The 27,092-nt window shown below is 43.7% G+C and overlaps 1 protein-coding gene across 2 annotated transcripts in view; it reads right to left on the bottom strand.

The window, feature by feature from the left end:
* Window positions 1-27,092, bottom strand: part of BAIAP2L1 (BAR/IMD domain containing adaptor protein 2 like 1) — an 80,286-nt gene that overhangs the window by 22,362 nt on the left and 30,832 nt on the right. For both annotated transcript variants that reach the window (XM_019987908.2, XM_070780199.1), the window contains one exon: window positions 24,832-24,918. In XM_019987908.2, coding sequence (XP_019843467.2) covers window positions 24,832-24,918 — 87 coding nt within the window. The remainder of the gene's footprint in view (window positions 1-24,831; window positions 24,919-27,092) is intronic.

Genomic DNA, 27,092 nt, shown 5'->3' with positions numbered 1-27,092 from the left:
TTTATCTGACCAAGAATATAATTACATTAATGTCGTTTCATGTATTGAAATAATCTGAGGTGAAATATTAATAAACTTCACATCTATTTTAAACCCATAAATAACTCCCGGTTGGAGATGAATAATAAACAACAACAAAAACCAATTATTTGAAAATCAAGCACTCTATTCTGAGCAAATCAGATCTACTTAAAATAATTTTGCTTAAATCAGTCAGAATGATTCAGGCTAGGAGGAAAGTGTTCACAATTTTTTTTTTCATGTTGTCAAGAACTTTATTTCTACAATCTTATATAACATCGACCTCCGAGATATGTGCTGCCATAAGTCTGGGCTTGTGAGAACACCAGCACTGTTGAAGCGGGTGCTCGGCCTGACCTGAGAGCCCGGCTGCCTGCACCCCTCCTCATTCTCCCCTCCTGCCCACGCCCCCTCCCCACTGCAGAGCCTGATGGAAGGGCCCAGTGAAACAGACCATTCACTCTGCGGGCAGGAACGGAACACCTAGCCTTACCCCTGCTAAGTCCCTCTCTGTTGGTGGAATTTAAATGCCGACCTCAGAGCAGCAACTTCTGAGTCCTCAGGCATAAAAAGGATTAAAAAGCATCTTTCCTGTGATTATGCAAGCTGCCCAAAGAGTATTTTGGAACAGAAAATGAAAACAGCCTTTATGTTCAATGTACAGAAGTTTACTCTTAATAAAGCAAGTGTTACTTTATGTCTGAGATGTGGAATCACACATGTTTTACCCTTAGCTCCATAACCTACTTTTTCATAAATTACATTTAGGAAGAAAAAACTTGTTTTGAAAAAAGAAAGAGCAGTTGAGAAAGCATAGCCCAGAATCCAGTGGAGCAAAACTAAGTAAACGCCCAAACAGGAGTCTACGTGCCGGTCCCAGGAACTACAGCACTGTATGTACAGGATCAGTCATTTCCTTTTTGTCCCTTTTAGGTTTTGAGTCAATATTTTGGGAAGAAACTCATAGTAAGTACAGTAATGTGACCCAGTCTGAATAAATTATATTCTTAAATGGCAGTATTAAAGGAATTGAAATATATACCTATTTTTCAAAATCATGATGTTGATACAACTAAAAAGTCAATGCCTACCATCAATTTTTTCTCTAAAATTCATACAAATAATAGCTATTGGTGGTAAACTCTAATTCTAGGAACCATGAACAGATCTAACATTTTGGACAATACTGTATGAAGATACACATGTTTAGCCAATAGACAGTATGGACTTTAAAAAACAAAATTTTGAAAAGTATTACCTGTATGAACACAAGGTTTTCATCTGAAACATGGGTTAGTCATGGCACTATTAATATATTTTCAACTAGGAAATTATTCATCAGTTCATGGTGCAAGTTTAGAGGAGCCAGAGGGAAACTACTAGCAGACTTCGGGGACACAGAACATGTAGGCGTAAGTGTTATTTCTCATTTATATTTGATCATGGATACTCACAACCTCTGTTATTTCTGGAGAGTGCAGAGCAATGACTGAGTCACACGCTATTTCCTCCATGTGACTTCAAGTGGAATCGGACAATAAAATGACAAGGTGGAAGCCAACCCACTATGGGCCTAAAGTTACACTGTATGAATTAAAGGAAAAGTGATTAAAATAAAGAGTTACTGTAAAAAGGCCATACTTTTCCTGAGAGTTTTCCAAATACCTAATGTGATGCAGAAAAAATATAATGAAAGTAAAAGCAAATTATACACAGGTGGGAGATGTTAAAAAAAAAAAACAAAACCAGATGCACTCAGGGTTATCAACACTGAGTTAGCACAGAGCCCGTCGTTAGTAACCAGCAACAGGCGACCCAACCTGCCAGCGTCTCAGAACATCTCTCAGCGCTGTCCACCCAAGTCCCTGGGTGCAGGTGGATGGAGGGGCTCCTCTCTCGTCACTGTGGAAGTTGTGCAAATAAACAACGTGCAGACAGGCACGATGCCAAAGGAGCGAGCGGGTGGTAACCAGAACATGCTCTTCACAGGCTTGGGTGGGTGTGATTCTGTCCTGAGCACTGAAGAGAAACCCTGGCTGGTAAGGTGCGCGTGCCCAGGCAGAGGAGCAAGTGAGCCCCATAATGCATGACATACGCCAACAGAACCCCCCCACTCAACAAGCCATTTTCTGGGTGAGCACTCATCTTCCTGAAATAAAATCCACGTATGAGGCTGTCAACCTGTAACTAGTCACCGTGTTTTACTATTTTTTGCTCCTTATACAAATATGGCATGCGTGCTTGGCTGTATCTGACTCTTGGCGACCCGTGGACTGTAGTCCGCCAGGTTCCTCTGTCCATGGAATTTTCCAGGCAAGAATACTGGAGTGGGTTGCCATTTCTTCCTTCAGGGGATCTTCCTGACCCAGGGATCGAACCGGTGTCTCTTATGTCTCCTGCATCAGCAGCAGATTCTTTAGCATTGGCGCCACCTGGTAAGCCTTATATGTTGTGTGTGTGTGTGTGTGTGTGTGTGTGCGCGTGCGTGTGTGTGTGTGCTTGTGTGTGTATCTTTTAAATGCTTTGGAAGAACTCTTAAGACTTACAGAATGAGAGAAATAGACACCAAACTCTTCTAAGCTCATCTCTCTCATTGACCCCCCCCCTTTATTCCCAGGGTCCCCAAAGGAAAATTTTCAATCTCCCACTATCAAACAGACTACACTCCACTTTCTTCCGCCTCACAGCCTTTCACAATACTGTAGTTAAAGGGACTCCATCAGGATCCATCCATTATGAAAACAGGCATACCTGACTCCTGTTGGTTAGAACCAACTGTAAGGGCACTTCTGGCTTCTGCTCCAATGCATAAAAAGCTTTGAAGTTGTCACTCCCTTACTCACAACAAAAAACAAGCTAAACACACTGAAAAACAACTCTCAGATTCATCAGAGAATTAGAATGATGTGGAAAATCAGAGTTTACAGGGAGTAGAAACTGATGCTGGAACCACGGTTGCCAGGAACGCAAGGGGTAAATGAGGAATCACTGGAGGCTCCGTGTGGAGAGTTAAAAACAACGCAGGCTCACTTCTCAGGAGTTTCGTCTCTAGGAGGCACCCCCACCCCCCAACCAAGTTTGTATTGTAAGGAATGGAGAAAATTCCTCTGGGGCTTCTGGTGGTGGGGAGGGGAAAGTGTTTTGAAATTTGCTCAGTTATCCTGTTCTTGCTCTGTTCTGAGTAAGGAAGGCTAGCCCTCCAGGGAAACACTTTTCTAAGCCTTATCTGATCTGGGGAAGGACAATTAGCTACCTGCAACCCCTCTCGCTTTCCTGTCTCAAGTAAGGAGAGGGACAAAAAGCCTGAGAAACTCTTCAGAAGGTCATGACCCCCATACTGTGGCCCACCAAAAACCAGTAATACACCACAAAACAACCAAAATGGAGATTTAAACATGGGATTATAAAGGATGCTCCTCCTTTCCAATACTTTACCACGTCACCCATCAACCGGACTCCAGGATAATAACAGTGGGTTATAACTAACACTCCATTTAGGAGGATTTTCAAAAGCAACCCAAAGACAACGAGGGGGACAAAACTAATGGCGAAAGGGCAGTCCTTTTAGCAAAGGGCTAAACAACTAGATACCCACTTGCAGAGAAACAAATCTAGAGCCTGACCGTACATCTTTCATAAAAAGCAACTCAAAATGGAGCACACACCTAAATGTAAAATGCCAAACAATAAAACTTGAAGAAGATAAAGCCAGAGAAAATTCACATGACTTTGGTTTAGCACTGAGTTTTTAGCTATCACGCCAGAAGCATGATTCGTGAAAGAAAAAACTGGCAAGCTGGACTTCATTAAAATCACAAACTTCTGGTCTGCAAAAATTACTGTTAGTAGAATGAAAAGACAAGTTCACAGACTGGGAGGAAATATCCGCAACACACATATCTGATAAAGGACTTGTATCCCAAATAATAAAGACCACTTAAAGCTCAAACATAACAAAAACAGCTCAGTTAAAATGTAAGTTATACAGATGGCAAATAAGCATATGACAAGATGCTCTCCATGTCATATGGGAACTTACAAATTAAAACGAGATACCAGCACACACCTGTCAGAATGGCTGTAACCCAGAATGCTGACAGCACCAGATGCCGCTGTGGAGCAAGAGGAGCGCTCATTCAGGACGGGCGGGAACGCAGAGCTTCCTGCGGCTTCAAGGCAGGCAGTTTCTTACCCAGGTAAACAGTCTTCCTCAATTTATTCGAACTATTCTTATATTCAAAACTAGTCTTATCCTAGTAATTGTACTCCTAGGTGTCTACTCAAATGCCTAGAATTATTACGTCTGTGGAAAAACCTGTATGTGAGTACCTAAAGCAGCTTTATTCATACTGCCAAAACCTGGAAACAACCCAACTCAGTGGATAAACCAACTGTGGCACGTGTGTACAACTGAATGTTCTTCAGGGACTAAAAAGAAACCAAAGAAACCAGCTGTTAAACCACAAAAAGATGGAGGAATTTTAAATATATGTTGCTTAGTGAAAGAAGCCAGTCTCAAAAGGCTGCCTAATATGCAATTCCAACTAAATGACATTCTGGAAAAGGCACAACTATAGAAACATTGATGGGAAAAAAAAAAAGAATCAGTGACTGCCAAAGGTTGGTAGGGGTGCACTTTATGTATTTGTCAAGCTCATAGAGGCCCAGTGTAAACTATGGTCTTTAGTTAATCATGTGCCAGGCTTGGTCCATCATTTGTGACGAATGCACCACACCGGTGTAGGACTTAAAAACAGAGCAAACAGTGAGCAGGGGAGAGAGCAGGGTGACAACTCTGTGAGGTCTCGCAGTTCTGTGTAAACCTAAAAGCACTCTAAAAAATAAAGCCTATTAATTAAAAATAAATTTGCAGCAGTCGCGTGGGCCCTGCAGTGATTAGGAACCAGCCCCTCGCTGGGAGGAACACACACGCGGCGTCGGAAGCTTCTGGCAGTTACACATGGAAGACAAGTGGATCTCCCGATTCCGTTACCTGTGTGCCGGCCCCCCACCCAGGTGCCCGCCAGGAACATACAGGCCTTAAGAGTCTGGTCGTTAATGAATACACTGAATCAATGCATGGAAGGCTGACTGCAGTAAAGCATGGAAGTTCAGTGATGGCAAGAGAAGAAAACCAGTGAAAGCTGGACCCCTCAGAAGGTGGCATCTGTAGTGTTTGATTCTACTGCTATACGCATCCTGGTTACAGAAGTGCCTACAGGAAAAATGACTTTGGTGGAACCCACATGCCTGGGTCCTAACCTCTGGGCGTTCATCTGCAGCCTCAGCAGAGCCGGCTGTCACCTGGGGCTGTTTCTACCCACAGGGCCTCCAGGAGCAAATTCCTGGCATCTTTGGTTTCTTATCACCAAGATTTAGTAACACTGAGGTCCAGTCTCAGAGGCTCCTGAGCCACAAACAAGATAATTTTTAAAAAAAGAAAACGAGACATTTTTGTTTATAAAATTTTCAGTTTGCCAAGCAAGAAGCTACAATCCCAGACTCCGTGGGTTCAGTGCCAGACACCTGGCAACCTGAGTTGTGAGGATTAAGTATCCTGATAAGGGAAACGTACCATGAGCAAGACACATACTAGACACTTAGTATTTGACACCTTCCAGCTTCCTGACCTCTGGTAAAGATTGGGAGAGGCAGGGAGAAGCTGGTATAAACTACTTGTTTGGGAAGTGTGGCAGTAAAAGAAAAGTGGATTAAGGAGGTCGCTAGAAAAAGAAACATTAAAACATTTTTTCTTTTTTAAGAGACATTTTTCTGAATAAGGTCTGAAGAAAGAATAAATGGAAACTAATAAACCCCATAGGACTGACATGCTGAATTAATTTTAAGCTTATGTAAGAATGCTTTTAAAGATAAAATATTACTATTATCCTAACATAGAGAAGGCTGAGCGCTGAAGAATTGATGCTTTTGAATTGTGGTGCTGGATAAGATTCTTCAGAATCCCTTGGACAGCAAGATCAAACCAGTCAAACCTAAAGGAAATCAACTCTGAATATTCATTGGAAGGACTGATGCTGAAGCTCCAGTACTTTGGCCACCTGATGCGAAGAGCCGACTCATTGGAAAAGACCCTGATGCTGGGAAAGATTGAAGCAAAAGGAGAAGGGGACAACAGAGGATGAGCTGGTTAGATAGCATCACTGACTCAATGGACATGAATTGGAACAAACTTGGGAGATAGTGGAAGATAGAAGAGCCTGGTGTGCTGCAGCCCACAGGGTCGCAACGTCGGACTCGACTTAGTGACTAAACAACAACAAATTATTCTAATAACAGGACTTAACTCTCAATGGGAATTATCATTAGAAACCCTTCTGGATATTTTAGAATCAAGTCTTTTCAGGTAGGTGCAGAGCAAATGCAATCCTACAATATCAGAGATCTAGTCTTACAATACCTAAGGTAATACCTAGGAAAGATGTCCATTCAGAAGATTTTAACTAAGTATTATTTTTAAGTAGGGTAGAGATTTGGGGTTTAGGTGATAATTCTGTCATTAGATTGGTTCAGGAAGCAAACTGAATGTTCATTTTCTACTTCATTGTTGATTAGCAATTAAAATAATTTAGCCTACCTGCTGTAAATAAGTGCTGTCAAGTTAAAGTACAGGATTTGTAATGAAGATATTAAAAGTTGGATGTTAATGCACTACTCTTATTTTAGCTAAAAGAACAATGTTTATTCAAGTGTATATATTATATATCAGATAATTGATCAGTTTTGCATCCATATACAGATTGCAAGCAGTTGTCTTCTTACATGTGAATGCAAAATACAGCATTAAAAGATTAGTTATATCACGTGAGGTACATTAACATTAATTATTCATTTTCCTTTTTCATCGCTTAGTAGATTAAGGCTAAAAGACAACCATTTTGAAGCCAGTAAAAATGAAAGCAAGCGCATTAGTAATAATGAATGAAGGTGACAACCAGTTATTCTTACAGAGTCACTAATGAACTGTAGGCATTTTCATTTAAATATTAAAAATGCTACACCTGAAAGATGCAAATTATTTAAAATAATTAAAACAGGACCCTGAAACACAACAATGAGGTCAACACAGAGAAAAGTCACTGAGAAACAGTTTCAATTCAGTATTAACAGTAAAAACCACCTTAAAATTTTTGAGTGAGTTTTTTCAAAAGACTACAGCTGTCTCAGTTTAAAGCAACTAGCTCTAATTAGGCAAGTTTAAAAACACGAAATAAAACAAAGCTTCTGCTCCCAGTGGAAGGCCATTAATCTAAAACCACACACCCCAGGTGCATGTTGGTTAGTTCTATTATGATGTGAATTTAAGGGAGACTCCACAAAATCCAGAATCCATTTCATTCTCTCTCTTACTCCACAGAGACAACAGGAACACAGAGTAAGAACAAGCAGAGTAACCCGGTGCTCTCACAGTCCAGCATTCTTTACCTTTTTCCAGCTCAGAGGGGAGAGCAAATCTCTGATGCTCACAGGGTCAGCACGTGCAGGCTGCCTCACAGAAATGGCCTCGCTTAGTCCTCACCAGCTCAGAGGGAGGAGCTCTGTTATCCACTGAGTGGAGGTGGGAGCTCAGACAGAGGCCTTGGAGGACTTTCCCCAAATGACACAAGTACTAAAGGCGGTGGGGCTGGAATCTGGACTCATGTCTGACCCCGAGCCTGCGCCCTTGACCCCCTTGCATCCTCACTCCAGCATGAGAAAGGACCTGGATTTTCCCACTGGGCCCCGAGGACAGAATGATGCCCGGCACGTGTGAAATACAGGGAAAGGCAAGTCTCCCAGCATCTGCTGGGACGCTTTAATTAGTAGGGCTTTTTTTGATTGGAACAGCTGCCTGGTGGGTGGGGCGGTGTGTGGCTGGCATCACAGAGGCACGGATGCACTGGGGAGGGCTGGCCTGGCGGCTTGAAGCCATTTCAGCTCAATGTGTCGGTTATGCAGGAAGTAAAGCTAAAGGGGCAGGACTGCCTCCCCAGGGCAACAGGTGACAACCGGCCTCCCACACCTGTCGTGGCCCAAACACACACACACACAGGCCCAAGTGGCCAAACAGAGCAGTCAGTGGCCAGCCTGCTTCTGGCACCTGAACTTTTTGAAACAAAAAATGCTTTAGGAAAGGAGCCATCAAAAGATGATGACCCATCGCAAATGGCAGGGACCCCACGCCTGCAGCCCAGCTCACACTGGAGAAGGGAACTCTGGAAAGGGTCCCTACTGGCAAGTTCCTGGCGCTGTGAGGCATTCTGGGGGTGGGGAGGGCTGCTCCCTGCCTCCCTGGACCGTCTGTGAGGTGGACGTGTAAACAAACAGCCCCTGACAGAACCCGGTGAGACTCAGACGAGGACACAGAAGTGAAGCATCTGGCACGCTGTGATGCTCACAACTGCTGGCTTCCTCCCAGCTGAGGGAAGCCACAGGGCACACTGTCGCGTCTCAGTGATCCTGGGTGAGCAAACGGGCCCGTCTTGTCCACGGGGGTGGAGAACTACACGCTCCCACAGGGAACTCCGGACTCACATTTCCTCTGGGTCTAGCAGGCATCCAAACCTGAGACCTCGGAAAGCCACCCTGACCCCGCCCCTGGCAGCCAATGCCCAGTCCCGCCCAGCATTCCTGCTCGCCTGCACTGGTACCACAGCTTCCCGCCCTGTCTCCCTGTTCCCACCCTTCTACAGTCTCTTCTGTGGGCAGAAGCCAGAGAGAGCCTTTTAAAGCCTAAGTCAAACCTTTTCATTCTGGGGTTCAAAATCTCCAGAAGCTCCCCACCCCCACCTCAGGTTAAAAGACAACATTCTTACCATGACCTACAAGGCCCCACAGGACCTGTCCCACCCCTGTAAGCCCCTCTCCAGCCCTCAGCCCCTCTCTCTCCAGCCTTAACTGCACCTCTACCGACTGGCTTCCAAACTGCGACCCAAACTCACAAGGCCTCAGGAACGCTGCACTTCCAGCCTCCAAGGGACTACTCTCCCTGGACATCTGCCTGCCACTCTCCCTCTAGCCCGTACCTCCTTGACCCCCTACCCAAACTGGCTACATCCCATCCCTCTTTTCCATCACTCATCGGCCCCTCACCTTATTACCACCTGGCAAATCAGACCTGTTTACCACCCATAGAACGCGAGTTCCCAAGAGCAGGGACCTTTACCTGTTGATTTATGCCTAAGTGACCAGAACAACGCCTATCAATTGAGCGCTCACTGAATTGAACATACTGATATTTAAATGAGGAAAGAAAAACTACTGCAATCCCTTGATTACTGAATACTGGGTTTTATGTACTTTTCAGAAAACCATAGAAGGGCTTTTTTTTGTTCCTGTTGTTAAAGGACAATTTTTCATGAAAGCAAAGAAGAAACAAACCCTGTCCTCATCCCAACACTACCGTGCTCACCCTCCTCCCCAGCACAGGGGCTCTACCTCGGTACCAACAGAGGAAAACTGAACGGAGTGAGACGGAGGCAGCCATCAAAATGATGATCACATGGATTACTTATGAATTCAAAGAAATACACGTGAAAGGCTCAATTAAAACAGCAGTGCCCCCTCAGTATTCACAGCAGCACTAATCACACTAGCCAAGACATGGAAGCAACCTCAGTGTCCATCGACAGATGAATGGATAAAGAAGATGTCATGTATACACATATACACAATGGCATATACTCAGCCAAAAAAATAATGAAACCATGCCATTTGCAGCAACATGATGGACCTGGAGATGGTCATACTAAGTGGAGTAAGTCAAAGACAAACATCATATGGTACCGCTTATATGTGGAATCTAAAAAAAAAAAGGTGCCGATGAATTTATTTACAAAACAGAAACAGACTACAGCCACAGCAAGCAAACTTATGGTTACAAAGGGGAGAGCAGGGAGAGGGATAAATTCGGAGTCTGGGATTAGCAGATACAAACTACTGCACATAAATGAGTAAGGTCCTGCTGTATAGTGTAGGGAACTATAGTCAGTATCTTGTAGTAAATGGAAAAGAATCTGAAAAGGAATATATAGATATATAATATATAAAGTGAATCACTTTGCCGTACACCACAAATACAACATTGTAAATCAACTATACTTAGATTAAAAAAAAAAAGCAGTGCCCAAGATAGTTTATATAACCACAGATTTTAATTATGTTAAAACAGCTATTTTAAAAGCATAAAGATCAAAACTATTTAAGTTCATTTTTCAGTAAAAGTATTAATTTTTAAAAAACTTGAAGTGTATTTTCACAGTCATTATCAAATGGTTTCTAAACTTCCTAGAGGACTCATAAGTTGTTTTTAAATATTAATATAAAATGGAAAGTTGGGCGAGATCTAGTAAAGAATAAGAGATAATATTAAAACATTCAATCATATACATATGAAGAGAAAAAAAGAAACCTTACTTAGTATGTCACAAATTTCTATTGTTATAAAAATGGAAGCTGCTATCAGCCACGGCTCTGAGTTATAAACACCTGAGTCATGTATATGTGTGTGTCGTCTTACTACACTCAACAGTTACAGAAACAGACCTATTCCAGGCATCAAGAGTCCAGTTTTTAGTTGTAAAGAGCGTGCCATTTAGTTTGCCTCTTTAGTCATCTCGTAATTTTTAATCTTTGAACTTATGCTCCTAAAACATCAGTCAGCTTTTCATCATGCAGAAACCTTTTAGACCTAATAATGCCCTTATTTCAATTTGAAAGGAGACATAGGAACACCGAACCTGTAGCCTATCACTCAAAATAATAACTCTAACCTGTATATCCAAAATCTCCCATGATCCTCTCCACGAGCCCTGAATCCTGGCAAGCTGAACTTGCCCCGTCCCTCTGCTCCCTCCGGCAGAACCCACCCCGTCCGTCTCTGGGCTGACCACAGGATTACAGCACCCCCTGACTCAGCAGCTCCTCCGCCCGCAGATATGATCACCCCCTCCCATGGAATCCTGTAGCTTTGTACCTTTCACTCTTGGCCCTTGCTCCTGTGTTAAAGCTATGTGTGTGTGTATATTTTCATAATCTCCCATACTAAGCTGTAGATATCCTGAAGGTGGGGATCAAGTTTACTAAGCTTGTAAATGACAGTCATGGTTTCAAGAAAGCCTAGAGAAACGTGATTCATAGGGTCAAAAGGGAGGAGCCCAACACCCTTATCTGATACACTCATTCAGTCCATCAACAAGCATTTCCAAGCTCATCCTGGAGCCTGCTTCTCTCATCCTTGCCTCGCTGTGGGAGCAGAGGTGCCACACCTGCGGTAGCTGCAGTTCCCTCCTGCTCTGGACTTTCCCTGGAGCAGACACCACTGGACTACCATCAGGATACCCAGCTTCAGAATCCTCTGAGACATTACTGTAAGCACAGCTGTTCACAACTCCTTAGCAGGTTTTTACAGAAGGACTGGTGCCAAGGCCATTTTCTACACTGAGCAAAATGCTGGCTTCCTGGGACTTCCCTGGTGGTCCAGTGGCTAGGACTCTGAGCTCCCAGTGCAGGGGCCAGGGCTCCATCCCTGGTCAGGGAACTAGATCCCACATGCCACAGCTAAGAGTTCAAATGCTGCAGCTAAGACCCGGGGCAGCCAAGTGTATAGAAAATACCAAGTGCAGGCTTCCTGGGACTTGCTTCCAATGGATTTCAGGAACAGTATGTGTATATCTTCTGGTACACACCCAGGCTTCCAGGGTTTAAAGACTACTTTTGTAATTCGTTTTCTGCGTAGAAATCCAACTTTTGTCAGATCTGCTTTAAGGAGTAGAAAATTCCAAATTCAAAATTACCAACAGGGTTTTTAAAGATGTCATGAAACTGAGAGGCCTTAAAGCTGAGACCTGAAGTCTATAGAAAACCCTTCATTCACCAGGGAATCGGCCAACTGGAATTCAAACCCCAGCTTCACTACTAACTAGCCGTGTGAGACTATTTAACCTAAGTTCTCATTTTCTTGTTTATAAAAAGTGGGAACGATACCTCCCACCTCAGAGGACTGCTGTGAGAATTCAGTGAGACTTCTGAATTTCCATTAATGCCAACACAGTCCACCAGAGGTTTCTCACACTGAGGCACAGCTGGCATGTCATGCCGCACTAGTCTCAGGGGTGCAACGTGACGCTGTGATGTCTGCACACACCGCAAAGCGGCCACCACGAGAAGGCCAGCGGCCCTGCTACACAGTGCTACCGAAAAATGCTGTGTATGTGATAAGGAGTTTTACTCTCTTGGCAACTTTCAAATATACATGATGACATTATTGACTATAGTCATCTTGCTGTATGTACATTACATGCCAATGACTCACTCATTTTACAACTCAAAATTCATTTACCATGTTATTCATTCTGAGTTGGGTGGGGCCAACTAAAACCCTTCACAGAGGGCTGGGAAATGTGCACAACTAGCCTCTCAAATTATTACAATGTCTATTATATTGTTTTTAGTGTGAATTAGTTAGGGCACCCCATATACTGAAGAGTTAACAGAAGTGGCATACTTATGTTTCTTGGCAATAGAATACACATAATCTAAATTTACCAATGGTGACATTAAGTACATTCACAATGTCGTACAACCATCAATTATCCAGTTCAAAAACGTTTCACCACCTGAAAAGGAAACCCTGTACCTATTGAGCAGTCACTCCCCACTGTCCCCTCCCTCAACCCCCAGCAACTACCAATCTGCTTTTTCTCGTAAGGACTTGCTGATTCGAATTTTTGAATGAGTGGAATCTTAAATATGTGGCCTTTCAATCTGGTTTCCGTCACTTAGGATGTTTCCAAGTTCCGTCCATGTTTCAGCACGCGTCAAGACGTCATGCTTTTTTACGTGTGAGTAACATTCCATGAGTTCATTCCATGATTGGGGGCAAGAGGAGCAGGGGACGACAGAGGATGAGATGGGTGGATGGCATCACTGACTCGATGGACGTGAGTCTGAGTGAACTCCGGGAGTTGGTGATGGACAGGGAGGCCTGGCGTGCTGCGATTCATGGGGTCGCAAAGAGTCGGACACGACTGAGCGACTGATCTGATCTGATCTAAACATTCCATAGCGTGGATGCACAGTGTTTCGTTTATCGATTCATCAGCCACTGGGCGTTTGGGTGGTTTCCACCTTGTGCCTGCTGGGAATAACGTGAAAGTCCTGTGTGGGCGTACATTTGTCTTGAGTGGACCTTTAAGGGGTGGACTTGCTGGGTCATAAGTTCCTGTTTTGAGGAACTGATAAACTCTTTTCCAATGCAGCTGCTCCATTTCACATCCCCCCCCAACACCAAAGCGCAAGTGTTCCCGTTTCTCTACCAACACATGCTGGCGTCTCTTTAATTACAGCTGTTGTTGGGTGTGGAGTGGTACCTCACTGTGGTTACGACGTGCAGATCCCTAATGGCTAATGATGTTGAGCATCTTTTCATGTGCTCCTTGGCATTCTTCCTTTTTTTTTTTTTTTTTTTAATTGAGGGATAGTTGATTTGCACTGGCCTCCTTACTTTTAATAATTCTGTTAAGTCATTCAGACCAGGAAAGAGTACCTGAGGAAATGCATTTACTTCCAAATGGCTGAAGACCAGAAACATTCAGAACCCCTCCTGGGCTCACAAGGAACGGACTATGACCCCCACAGCGCCCCCAGTGTGCTTGAGAACAGGTGTCCAGCAGGATCAGGGCAGGCCACACCCACACCGCCATTCTGGCCGCTCCCGTCTCGGGTGTGTCCCTCTCCCTTGACCCCTGTGGGCCTCCTCAGCCGGTCAAAGCGGCCACAGCCTGTGCGTGTCTGGCGCTTCTGACCAAAGCCACTCTTCCTTGGCGTAAGGTCCCTTCGCCTCCTCCTTCTGCGTTAGCACTTTGTGTTTTTGTTTCTGCCTCCTAATTTGAGGCCGAGCATAGCGCCACGAGTAGAGGAAGTCACCTGCGAGGGTTTGGGAGAGGGCACAGGTGGCTCTTGTGAAAGGGACGAGGCTGTCACGAGGCAGTGCCCCGGGGCTGCCCCACCTGGTGGAGGCCGGACAATGGCGGCGCCCCTGACCGGCTGCTCTTCAGCAGCATTTCCTTCTCCAGGGGATCTTCCTGACTCAGAGATTGAACCCGAATCTCCTGCATGGCAGGTGGATTCTTTACTGCTGAGCTACCGGGGAAGCCCTTTCATACCTGTGAAAGTGAAAGTGAAGTCGCTCAGTCGTGTCCGACTCTTGAGACCCCATGGACTGCAGCCTACCAGGCTCTGGTCCATGGGATTCTCCAGGGAAGAGTACTGGAGTCAGTGCCATTTCCTTCTCCAGGGGATCTTCCCGACCCAGGGACTGAACCTGGGTCTTCCGCACTGCAGGCTGACACTTTACTGTCTGAGCCACCAGGGGAGTTTCATACCTGTTGTTTTTGCTAATTGTAATACATCACTGCACATACGGTTACTTCAAAGCTGGGAGAAGGAATACCTTTCTTATAACCTCTCTGTAGAGAGGTACAATTTACAATCCAGAACACCTTCTCACAGTTTTAGGAATTTATATAAGTGGAAGTGAGAAATAGATTTAAGGGCCTAGATCTGATAGATAGAGTGCCTGATGAACTATGGATGGAGGTTCATGACTTCGTACAGGAGACAGGGATCAAGACCATCCCCGTGGAAAAGAAATGCAAAAAAGCAAAATGGCTGTCTGGGGAGGCCTTACAAATAGCTGTGAAAAGAAGAGAAGCGAAAAGCAAAGGAGAAAAGGAAAGATATAAACATCTGAATGCAGAGTTCCAAAGAACAGCAAGAAGAGATAAGAATGCCTTCTTCAGCGATCAATGCAAAGAAAAAGAGGAAAACAACAGAATGGGAAAGACTAGGGATCTCTTCAAGAAAATCAGAGATATCAAAGGAACATTTCATGCAAAGATGATCTCAATAAAGGACAGAAATGGTATGGACCTAACAGAAGCAGAAGATATTAAGAAGAGGTGGCAAGAATACACAGAAGAACTGTACAAAAAAGATCTTCACGACCCAGATAATCACGATGGTGTGATCACTCACCTAGAGCCAGACATCCTGGAACGTGAAGTCAAGTGGGCCTTAGAAAGCATCACTACAAACAAAGCTAGTGGAGGTGATGGAATTCCAGTTGGGCTATTCCAAATCCTAAAAGATGATGCTGTGAAAGTGCTGCACTCAATATGCCAGCAAATTTGGAAAACTCAGCAGTGGCCACAGGACTGGAAAAGGTCAGTTTTCATTCCAATCCCAAAGAAAGGCAATGCCAAAGAATGCTCAAACGACCGCACAATTGCACTCATCTCACACGCTAGTAAAGTAATGCTCAAAATTCTCCAAGCCAGGCTTCAGCAATATGTGAACCGTGAACTTCCTGATGTTCAAGCTGGTTTTAGAAAAGGCAGAGGAACCAGAGATCAAATCGCCAACATCCGCTGGATCATGGAAAAAGCAAGAGAGTTCCAGAAAAACATCTATTTCTGCTTTATTGACTATGCCAAAGCCTTTGACTGTGTGGATCACAATAAACTGTGGAAAATTCTGAGAGAGATGGGAATACCAGACCACCTGATCTGCCTCTTGAGAAACCTGTATGCAGGTCAGGAAGCAACAGTTAGAACTGGACATGGAACAAGAGACTGGTTCCAAATAGGAAAAGGAGTACATCAAGGCTGTATATTGTCACCCTGTTTATTTAACTTCTATGCAGAGTACATCATGAGAAACGCTGGACTAGGAGAAACACAAGTTGGAATCAAGATTGCCGGGAGAAAATCAATAACCTCAGATATGCAGATAACACCACCCTTATGGCAGAAAGTGAAGAGGAACTCAAAAGCCTATTGATGAAAGTGAAAGTGGAGAGTGAAAAAGTTGGCTTAAAGCTCAACATTCAGAAAATGAAGATCATGGCATCCGGTCCCACCACTGCATGGGAAATAGATGGGGAAACAGGGGAAACAGTGTCAGACTTTATTTTTCTGGGCTCCAAAATCACTACAGATGGTGACTGCAGCCATGAAATTAAAAGACGCTTACTCCTTGGAAGGAAAGTTATGACCAACCTAGATAGCATAATCAAAAGCAGAGACATTACTTTGCCAACAAAGATTCGTCTAGTCAAGGCTTTGGTTTTTCCTGTGGTCATGTGTGGATGTGAGAGTTGGACTGTGAAGAAGGCTGAGCGCCGAAGAATGGATGCTTTTGAACTGTGGTGTTGGAGAAGACTCTTGAGAGTCCCTTGGACTGCAAGGAGATCCAACCAGTCCATTCTGAAGGAGATCAGCCCTGGGATTTCTTTGGAAGGAATGATGCTAAAGCTGAAACTCCAGTACTTTGGCCACCTCATGCAAAGAGTTGACTCATTGGGAAAGACTGATGCTGGGAGGGATTGGGGACAGGAGGAGAAGGGGACGACAGAGGATGAGATGGCTGGATGGCATCACTGACTCAATGGACGTGAGTCTCAGTGAAATCCGGGAGTTGGTGATGGACAGGGAGGCCTGGCGTGCTGCAATTCATGGGGTCGCAAAGAGTTGGACACGACTGAGCGACTGATCTGATCTGATCTGATATCAATATGCCTGAGGGCTTCCTAGGTGGCTCAGCGTAAAGATCCCAACTGCAATACAGGAGACGAGGGTTCAATCCCTGGGTTGGGAAGATCCCCTGGAGGAGGGCATGGTATCCCACTCCAGTATTCTTGCCTGGAAAATCCCATGAACAGAGAAGCCTGGTGGGCTGCAGTCCATGGGGTCACAAAGAGTTGGACATGACTGAAGCGACTCTGCATACCAGTATGCCTAGATGATATAGGGACTTCCGTGGTATGTGTTTATAGATGTTATAAATTATACATTCACAAATTGTAAGCCCATCTTTCTCCATAGTTAGACCTTTTTTGCTTCAAAAGAGGTTCAGTTGCCACTTGAAAATTGAAATGGTAAGTCATTTACAAAGTTGGAATAAATGGTCATGTAATGTTTCTAATATGAAATACAAAGCCTTGATTATATCTGATGAAAACACAAAATACAGACTCTTGCATGAAGAATCAGTTTCAGATTGTATGATGTTTTACTGTTTTACACAATCTTTTATCTGAACTATAATGGACAGGACGATCTGACACCATAAAATTAATCACTTCAGAAAAAGCTCCTCTTTTCGACGCATAGAAAATTAAATCAGCATAATAGGCTGAGCTGCTGACAGACTTCCTGGGCTCCATTTAACCTGCCATTAACCAGATAAGTGACTTTGGCAAGTTATCTAACTCTCTTTGAATACCAGTATCCTCATCTGTAAAGTGAAAATAATAATAGCACCTGCTTTAGAGAATTATCACAGTGAGCAAAGGAGTTCATATGCATTTGGCAGGCACAAAGTTAAGCAAATAAAATAAATTCCTTATTAACTCTTTCCTATTTTTGTGGGAAGGAGTTTAATCTCTTTAAAGTGAGCCTTACCTGCAACTAAAAGATAAATGGTTTTGATCAATAACAACTGCTTTGGCTCAACTTAGCTTTCTCATTGCCTCTGGTATTAATTCTATTTTACCTAAATTTTAGGAATCTGTTTGAGATACTTCTCTGAATAAACAACATTTCTTTAAAAATATTTCAGGTTTTTTTTTTTTTTTTTTTTCCCCATGCTCTTATTTTTAAGACCGAAGACTGTCAGGTTGGATTTTGAGTATCAACAAGACAAAAATGTAATAAACATTTTTTTAAACTGCATATCAATAACAAAAGCAAACCTATGATTGTCTAGGTTCCCTGATGCTGAAGAGATAAAATCTTCTGTTTTGTGCTTAATTTAGGAAATTGGCCTAAACAATTTAATACATGCTTCAGAATAATGTAATAGCTGGCTGAATTGGAGCAAAGTAACATAGTCTATGGCACCCCACTCCAGTACTCTTGCTTGGAAAATCCCATGGATGGAGGCGCCTGTTAGGCTGCAGTCCATGGGGTCCGTAGGAGTCGGACACGACTGAGCGACTTCACTTGCACTTTTCACTTTCATGCACTGGAGAAGGAAATGGCAACCCACTCCAGTGTTCTTGCCTGGAGAATCCCAGGGACGGGGGAGCCTGGTGGGCTGCCATCTATGGGGTCACACAGAGTCAGACACGACTGAAGTGACTTAGCAACATAGTCTAAATGATGTGACCTTGAGGTTCTTACACCTCACAGGAAATCTGTCAGCTCCCCAAAGCAGAAAGTGAAAGTGAAAGTGAAGTCGCTCAGTCGAGTCTGACTCTTTTGGACCCCATGGACTGCAGCCCATCAGGCTCCTCCCTCCATGGGATTCTCCAGGCAAGAGTACTGGAGTGGGTTGCCATTTCCTTCTCCAGGGGATCTTCCTGACCCAGGGAATGAACCCTGGTCTCCCGCATTGCAGGCAGACGCTTTAACCTCTGAGCCACCAGGGAAGCCCTTCCCCAAAGCAGAGTTCCCTTTTATTCCTTGAGAAATAAATGAGAACAAGCTTTATTTTTCTATGGTTTAAAGATGAAAAAACAGATTCAGTTTCTTTTGAATATTTTGCCAAAATATTTTCCCCTGATCACTTCTGTTTTCCCTTTCCAACCTTTTCCATATTTTCTAAGTTTTTAAAAATAAACGTCATTTGATTTAAAGACAAAACTGGAAGTTTTAGACAAACTTCAGTTTCCTCTCTTAAACCAGCACTGTTCCTAGAGTGGAACTGTGTACCTGTGATAAAGATTTATGTGCACAGTTCCAGGTACACACCCTGACGACCTGAGTCACATGAACATTATTCATATGACTTACTCTTTGACAAACACAGCGGATTAAAATATTTTACCTGCCAAATCCTGACTGCAGAGCTCTGGTCTTTGGCTTTGCGTTTGTTTGTTCGTTCCTCCCTCCTGACAGGGCAAGGCAGTTTTGCCCCTGAGCTGTTTGCCCGCTGTGGTTCCTAGGACTGTGCTGTGATGTGTGTTAACTCCAAGCACTTAGTAGCAGTCTATAGGAACAATCCCAGAAAGTGCAGTCCTAAACCCAGGTGGTTAAGGAGCTGCTCTTTCTTTGGAGAGAAGGATATTAAACCCCTCACATGGTCGCTGGTCTTGACTTAAGCAACAGGATGGCCCTACAGGCCTTCCACTGTCAGATAAGGGCATGCCAGGGGCCAGGCCACAGACAGTTCAGGTCTCAGAGGCCGAACTCCTCTGCAGCCTGACAGCAGCTGCAGACAACCACGAACAAGTGGGCACGGCCGGGTCCCACTCAAATTTCAGTTACCTGTCGGTGCTGGCCAGCCCCTTGGCTCTAGTTTGCTCAGTTAAGGTACAACTGATAAAAGGTGAGGCTTCAGTAAAATTAATTTGAAGGTAATTTCAAAATATATGCTAATTCTTATTAGAAATCTTCAAGTGATAGCATTTAGCACAAAAATGATTAAAAGTTGGCATTTCTCTTGAATCATTAAAATATTTTTCTATCAGTTTCAATTACAGTTGGACAAAGTAATGACACATTTTCTCAATATTTTCTACAATAGGAGAACAGACTTTATTCATAAGGGACCTTTAAGTTTCAAGAAAAAACCATCAGGAATGACTTCCTTGGGAGAAGGATATATAGAAAGAAAAAATATATATATATTTTATATATATATATATATATAATTTTCTGACCTACAGATAATTAAAACCTGCTGTTATTTCTTAAGTTTTAGACAATTAGAATAGCTTATAAATTTTAGATATTTAAAGTATTTTCTATAAAGTCTGAGTCACTTCCCCATAAAATTGGCAGAATAACTTTGTATGAATATGAAGAAAATAAAGGAGCATTTCTATTGCTTTGCAGTTCTAAATATCTTACAAGAGTTTTATCAAATGGTAAGTCCTATTATATCAATTATTTTTATTTTCTAGGAAGTAAACATAATTTAAATCAGAGAAGCACCACTATTACTTGGCATTTCTACTTTTCATTTCTTGGTGACTTTCTTTTTTTTTTTTTTCTTGGTGACTTTCAATGACCAAACCTTTATACCTCCATAGGTGACCCCAACATGCAAGAGAACAATGAGATGACAAAAAACCCCTTCCAGAAAGACTCTCTCATGAATGATAATCAAGAGGCTACAAAGCACCAGCAGAATTAGACTGTCAAGAACCCCAAACTGCATAGATAATAAAAAGGATCAAAACAGAAAACAAATTTTTTTTTAAAAGTTGACCAGCAAATGCAATAACTAAAAGACAACTAACTCAATTAAAAATGGGCAAAGATCTGAATAGACATTTCTCCAAAGAAGATACGTAATGGCCAGTAAGAATGTGAAAAGATGCTTGATATCAGTAGCTACTAAGGAAATGTGAATCAAAATCCAAATGAGGTAGTACTTCATACTTCCTACGATGGTTACAACACAAAACCAACCAACCAAACAAACAAAAAGACAACAAGTGTTGGCAAGATGTAAAGAAACTGGGCCCCTCATACACGGCTGGTAGAATGTATGTGCTCAGGTGCTCCATCATGTCCAACTCTTTGTGGCCCCAAGGACTGAAGCTCTCCAGGCTCCTTCTGTTCATGGAATTTTCCAGGCAAGAATACTGGAGTGGGTTGCTATTTCCTACTCCAGTGGATCTTCCTGACCCAGGAACTGAACCCCTATCTATTGTGTCTCCTGCACTGGCAGGCAGATTCTTTACCACTAGCGCTATCTGGGAAGTCTGGTGGAATGTATAATGGTGCACTCCATTTGAAAAACAGTCTGGCAGTTCCTCAAAGGGTTATATTTAGAGTTAGGATATGAACCAGCAATTCTACTCCTAAGTGTATACCCAAGAGATGGAAAAATGTAGGTAAACACAAAATCTGTACACAAATGTTCATAGTAGCAGTATTTTTAGTAGCTAAGAGGTAGAAGAAACCCAAATGTCCATCAACTGATAAAATTAAATGTGGTAGATCTATACAATATTCCATTTATATGAAATGTTTAGCAAAACCATACCTATAATAGACAAAATATATTAATGGTTAAATATGGCTGGAGTTTGGAGAAGGCAATGGCACCCCACTCCAGCACTCTTGCCTGGACAATCCCATGGATGGGGGAGCCTGGTGGGCTGCCATCTATGGGGTCGCACAGAGTCAGACACGACTGAAGTGACTTAGCAGCAGCATGGCTGGAGTTGGGGGTGAATGGGAAGTGACTGCTAATGGGTATGAGATTTCTTTTAGGAGTGAGAAAAATATTCTGAAGTTGACTCTGATGATAATTTAAAACTTTGTGAATATACTAAAAATCACTAAACTATATGACTTTAATGGGTGAACTGTACTATGTATTAATTAGATCTCAATAAAACAATTATAAAAATATGATAAAATTAATTTGGATAGTAATGACAAAGAATGAAATTAAAAACTCAACAGAATTGACTAGAAAAAAAATTTAAATGCCATATACAGTAGGCCTTTCAAAAACACCATAAGTATATAAAAATGCATATATAAAAATGTATAAGACTTCTACAAAAAAAACCTACAAAACAGTGCTAACAGAAATTTTTAAAGTTCCAAGTCAATTTTCCATTTCCTTATCCATTTATAACTAACAGTAAGAGAGTTTTTAGTGTTTCTGACAAACATTTTTAAAGGTCACAGGACAATCATAATTTCTCCCACTGATTAAGATGGCTTTGCATAGTTTTAACTTGTATGGCCATCTTGTGGTCTTACCTATATTTAAAATTAATGAGTTAAATGTATCATTTCAGAAATTAGAACAGTAGAGTAATCCCAAAGATGGTACAAGGAAGAAACTGAGGGTAAGAGTAGAGATTAATGAAATAGAAAATGAAGATACAATAGAGAGAATTGAAAAAATCTGTTCATGAGGAATCAAGGATAATCAAGGCAAAATGTGTATTCTTATGAACATATCACCCACTTCATGGAAGAGAATAATGCCGATGAAAACAAGCGACACAGATTTTTGAGTTCTCAAACACTTGTGAATGTATGAAGTGACGAGAGAGGCATCTTTCTGGTCTAAGAGACTTCAGAGCACACTCTCTCCTTCCGTCTCCCGGCCACCCAGAATGTGTCGGCGCCCGTTCCCTCGGTCCTGCCCCGACTCACGAGGGGGAGTGTGGCCTGCAGAGGTGCAGGCTGACACGGCGCTGTAGCAGCGCGAGCCTCGCTGAGCCTTTCTCAGGCGGTGGGCAGCCTCAGGGGAAAGGAAGACCTGGCAGGCCTCCCGGCCTGCTCACAGGGTTGTTCTTGGACGGCACCTGGGTTGCCCACCACCCTCGCCCAGAGGTCATGACCTCACAGCCCCCGCTGCCTTCCTTGGCGGCCCCCAGAGGTTATCTCACGCCCGTGCAGGAGCCGTGACGGCCAGGCTGACTCTTCCAGTCTATGGGCTCCCCGAGGAAACGCGGGCTGAGCGCCCACCCTGGGAAGTAGACCTGAGAGGTCACATCCACCGCCGGGACTCCCGAGGGTGAGACGAGGCAATGTGCTCACAGCACACACTTACCAAGACCCGAGTTTCTACACGAAGCACAGCAGTCCAAAGGTTAAGCAACAGCCGTTAAGAAGCCAAACGTCATGTCTGTAACACTTCTGGTATTTCCATCTTCCTTGACCTGTGACACCTGGTGTTCCTGGGTGGGCCCCTAGACCACTGAGCTCGAAACAGCACCCGTGCCGCCCCTCCCTAGGCTTTGGCTGCTCAGACACCTCTCAGTCATCTCCTCCAAAAGGTCCCCACCGAGTGGTTTCCATTTTCTTCCTCTTCAGCGACCTGACTGGCTGCCTCTTTCCTTTCCCTTGGCTGCAGGGACGCGCAGTCAAGTGCGGAGGTAAGGAGCCCAGATTCTCAAGTCTGACCACCTGCTAACTGTGTGGTCGGGCACACACTCCCCTGCAGGTCTTAACACCAATACCACACGGTCAGAAACCAGACAAGAGAATCTTCTTGAAAAACAAGAAAGACACAATCTACTTTAGGTCTTTCTCTTTTTCCTATGAATTGTCCTCTGCTCTTCCATACAGGAATTTAAACAGAAACAGGGTAGTATTTTAGTCTAAACATTAACAATAAGATAAACTAAGTGAATCAAAAGCAGAACATGTCAGGCCTCCAAAAGCACCTCCAACAAGGACAGAACTTTCTCATGGAATGGCTGCGAGTGGAAAATTAAGTATATGATACAGTGAATATAAGTGAAAAGGGCAACTTGGAACAAAAATGAAACATAGCAAGTAATTTCCATCCCCTCTGAATGAAACACATACGCACGAAGGCTTTCCTCATTGAAGCTGAAGTTTTAAGACTATGTTTATAACAACACGGTTGCTGTGGAAACAGTTGATTCAACACTATGAACTCACAGCTGAATCAAGTAAGGTGTGGAACAGAAGTCTTATTCAAACAGTGGCAAGAACCATAAAACATTAAAAAGGCACACTGAATGATGGTGAGTCAAAGCACCGTATGTTTTAGCCTAAGGATCAGGCATTTTTTTTGCCTGACGCCTGACACAAATAGGATGTTTCTTTTGAATTAAGTTCTATTTTTGGAACCTATAATCAGTCCAATCATCCCTCAAATGTCCTAAGTTTTACTGCTTCTGTCTACATAACAGCATGTAATTTTTTTTTTACACTGTATTTTATTAAATTCATCCACTTTGGATGGGGTTACTAGAATTCAGATCTTGCCAGAGCTTGCAGAAGTTATGGCACCAACAGAAGACTACTCAGGGTTTTGAAAATTTTCTGCATGTAACCGATTCTATTACATATCGCAGTACTGACTTACTCATCATTCAGCATCACTTCAGGCTTTGGCTACAGGTTTCAAGACTATGAACTCTTTGAGTACAGAAGTTGTCAGAGAATGTTAACAAGGGCCCACATCCACTGCCTTACCCAGCAGCCCAGCCTCCAACCCCAGAACCGTCACCACACCTCGAACTTGTTCCATGGCTTTTATGGGTCAGTTAAGAGCTTTCCAAGCGATCGTGGAAAAACACCGTATCTAAAAAACCCTCAAGACACTTAGCACAGAAACCCATTATCTGAACCTTGCACACATGCTCCTTTGCCCTGCCTCTGCTTCCCGGTCCACTTTTTAACTGGAGAGGGGCGCACTTTTCTTTAAAAAGGAAGCACACACTGTGCCAATCCTTTCCTCTGGTTTTCTGAACCCTTCAAATTCTGACACACACTGTGAAGTCGGAAATGTTACCCTTTGTCAAGTAAGATGTGTTCAACAAGTTTTTAAAATGATGCTTCTGTGTGAGGCTCTGGAGACGGCACAGTGAGAGAGGTCTATACGGAGAAGCCTCGGTGCGCCCGGGTGTGGCTGCCTGCACCCTCTGCGAGTGCACAGGGGATCCATTCATACCAGCAAAACCGGAAAAATCACAACCGAGGGCGACTGGGGAAGCAGCGACGGCCAAGAGCAGAGCGTAAAGGAGCCGGACTCTGCGGGGTGACTCACAGGAAATGCTCTGCCAGCGGCGGGAGGCCTGGTGTTCACCCCTCCAGTTAGGAATCTAGGTCAGGGCTCCCGGGCTTCATGCTTCAAGGGGGACCTGGGGCCCAAACCTCAGGGGCAGAAGCCCAGTTCCCAGTGGCCTGCCCTCATCTAAGCCTCCACTGTGGACAGACCGCAGAGGCGAAGGAACCCGAGTGCCCCCTTTCTATTTTGCATTTGTGCCACTTCTCCGTGTGCTCTTCTCCGGGTTCGCACGACGGCAGCCCAGGAACCGCGGCTCAAGTTAGGTGGACAGGTAATGGACGGTCAGCTTACCCAGCTCTGTTGACACGGGGGACCCGGTGGCAATCTCCCCAATCTTGGCCACTCCATCGTAGTAGGCTCTTCCTGCCAGGATCATAGCTAGAGAGGGAAGGTGGCACACAGAATAGTCACTTACACACAGAAAGGAGGAAGTGATACAGGTTTCCTTCCAAACACCTGAGTCCCTTGTGGCCAAGGCGAGTATGGCTGAGAGGGCAGGGGTGGTGCTCGAGAGCTCTGCCAGGTGGAGGACCCCCCCACCGGATGGCACCCAGGGCACCCTTGCCTCTGACCAGCCCTGGGAACCTTCAGCCACAGGGGCTGGAGGCCCAGAGGAGCTGCTCTCGACGCCAGTCCCAGAGCGGCTGTGTTCCTAACACAGGCTCAAGGCTGGGACATGTCCACTCCAGCCAGCTGGTCACTTACAGCAACACAAGCCTGCAACACTGTTAGCTGGAGGGGCTTGTATGGGGTGGCCTAGGCACCCAGGCCTTTGACGGCAATTTTACTTTTTCCTGTTGAAACAGATAATCTAAGGCACAAGCAACTACCATATTGTTGCCAGGAGAAAAGTGTATGAAATCTGAAATGCATTATCATTTCAAAAAACAACGCAATTACCTGAAAAATAACCGAATGCTCTGCTTTTCTTTCCCCTCCTTTTTGGCAGAGACAGGAAAACTTATCTTAAAAATCACATTTCTCCTTTAAAACTACATTATAAGGTATAGAAATCTGCTTTTGATTTGGTTTACTTTTTCTTCCCTTTTTTTGGGGGGGTGGGCGGTGGTTGGAGAGCATGTTGAAAGCAAGACAAATCTGGGTTTGAATTCCACTGTTACTTCCAACTAACTAACATGACCTTGGTGGGCAAGTGAAACAAAGGAGGTTAATCTAAAAATGCCATAATAGCATGTGTATTGGACAAACTAGTTGAAGCTGCTAATACCAATCCCTTCTTTTACTTTACAGCAGGCTGGGTTTCAGGAGACTCTTGGTATGCAGTAAGCAAGATTTTCAATAAGACCTAGGCTATTTAGTGTGACTTTGGAGAAAATATTTTATCTTGCTCAAAGGCTGGCTTCTTACAGAGACCTCACTTTGCCTGGGAGCCTTGGAAATCACAGGATTTTGGAGATAAAAGATCCCTAAGCAATCTCCTCTCACTGAGAAGAAAACCTGAGGCCACACCAGCCACTCTGCCTCCGTGTAGAGCGGGAATTGTTTTCAAAGATGGATTTTAAAAGATATTTCAAGTTGAAAAAAGGTGGAAGAGGTCATAGACTTAATTAATCTACAAGTCTGGTTGAAGATGCTGCTGAGGCTAAGTCGTGTCAGTCATGTCCGACTCTGTGCGACCCCATAGACAGCAGCCCAGCAGGCTCCTCCGTCCCTGGGATTTTCCAGGCAAGAACACTGGAGTGGGTTGCCATTGCCAAAAAAGTAGGAGTTTCATGGCAAATAGATGAATCTATTTTTGCAGGTCTTGAGAGTTAAAAAATTACAAAAGTTACAGCTTTTACTTCATACATATATACAAATAAGTTTAGGAAATGTAATGATCTACTACAGTATTATTTCATAAGACTGAGGATGGCAGAAAGCAAAAAGACTACAGAGCCTCCTGATGAAAGTGAAAGAGGAGAGTGAAAAAGTTGGCTTAAAACTCAACATTCAGAAAACTAAGATCATGGCATCTGGTCCCATCACTTCATGGCAAGTAGATGGGGAAACAAAGGAAACAGTGACAGACTTTATTTTTTGGAGCTCCAAAGTCACTGCAGATGGTGACTGCAGCCATGAAATTAAAAGATGCTTACTCCTTGGAAGAAAAGTTATGACCAACCGAGATAGCATATTAAAAAGCAGAGATATTACTTTGCCAACAAAGGTCTATCTAATCAAAGCTATGATTTTTCCAGTAGCCATGTGTGGATGTGAGAGTTGGACTATAAAGAAAACTGAGGGCCGAAGAATTGATGCTTTTGAACTGTGGTGTTGGAGAAGACTTTTGAGAGTCCCTTGGACTGCAAGGAGATCAAACCAGTCCACCCTAAAGGAATCAGGCCTGAATATTCATTGGAAGGACTGATGCCGAAGCTGAAACTCCAATACCTTGGCCACCTGATGCGAAGAACTGACTCATTTGAAAAAACCCTGATGCTTGGAAAGATTGAAGGCGGGAGGAAAAGGGGACGACAGAGGGTGAGATTGTTGGGTGGCATCACCGACTCAATGGATGTGAGTGTGAGTAAACTCTGGAAGTTGGTGAT

This window comes from Bos indicus, chromosome 25, assembly GCF_029378745.1.
Source record: "Bos indicus isolate NIAB-ARS_2022 breed Sahiwal x Tharparkar chromosome 25, NIAB-ARS_B.indTharparkar_mat_pri_1.0, whole genome shotgun sequence".
NCBI classification, from domain to species: Eukaryota; Metazoa; Chordata; class Mammalia; order Artiodactyla; family Bovidae; genus Bos; species Bos indicus.
This window is presented reverse-complemented; position numbering and strand designations above follow the sequence as displayed.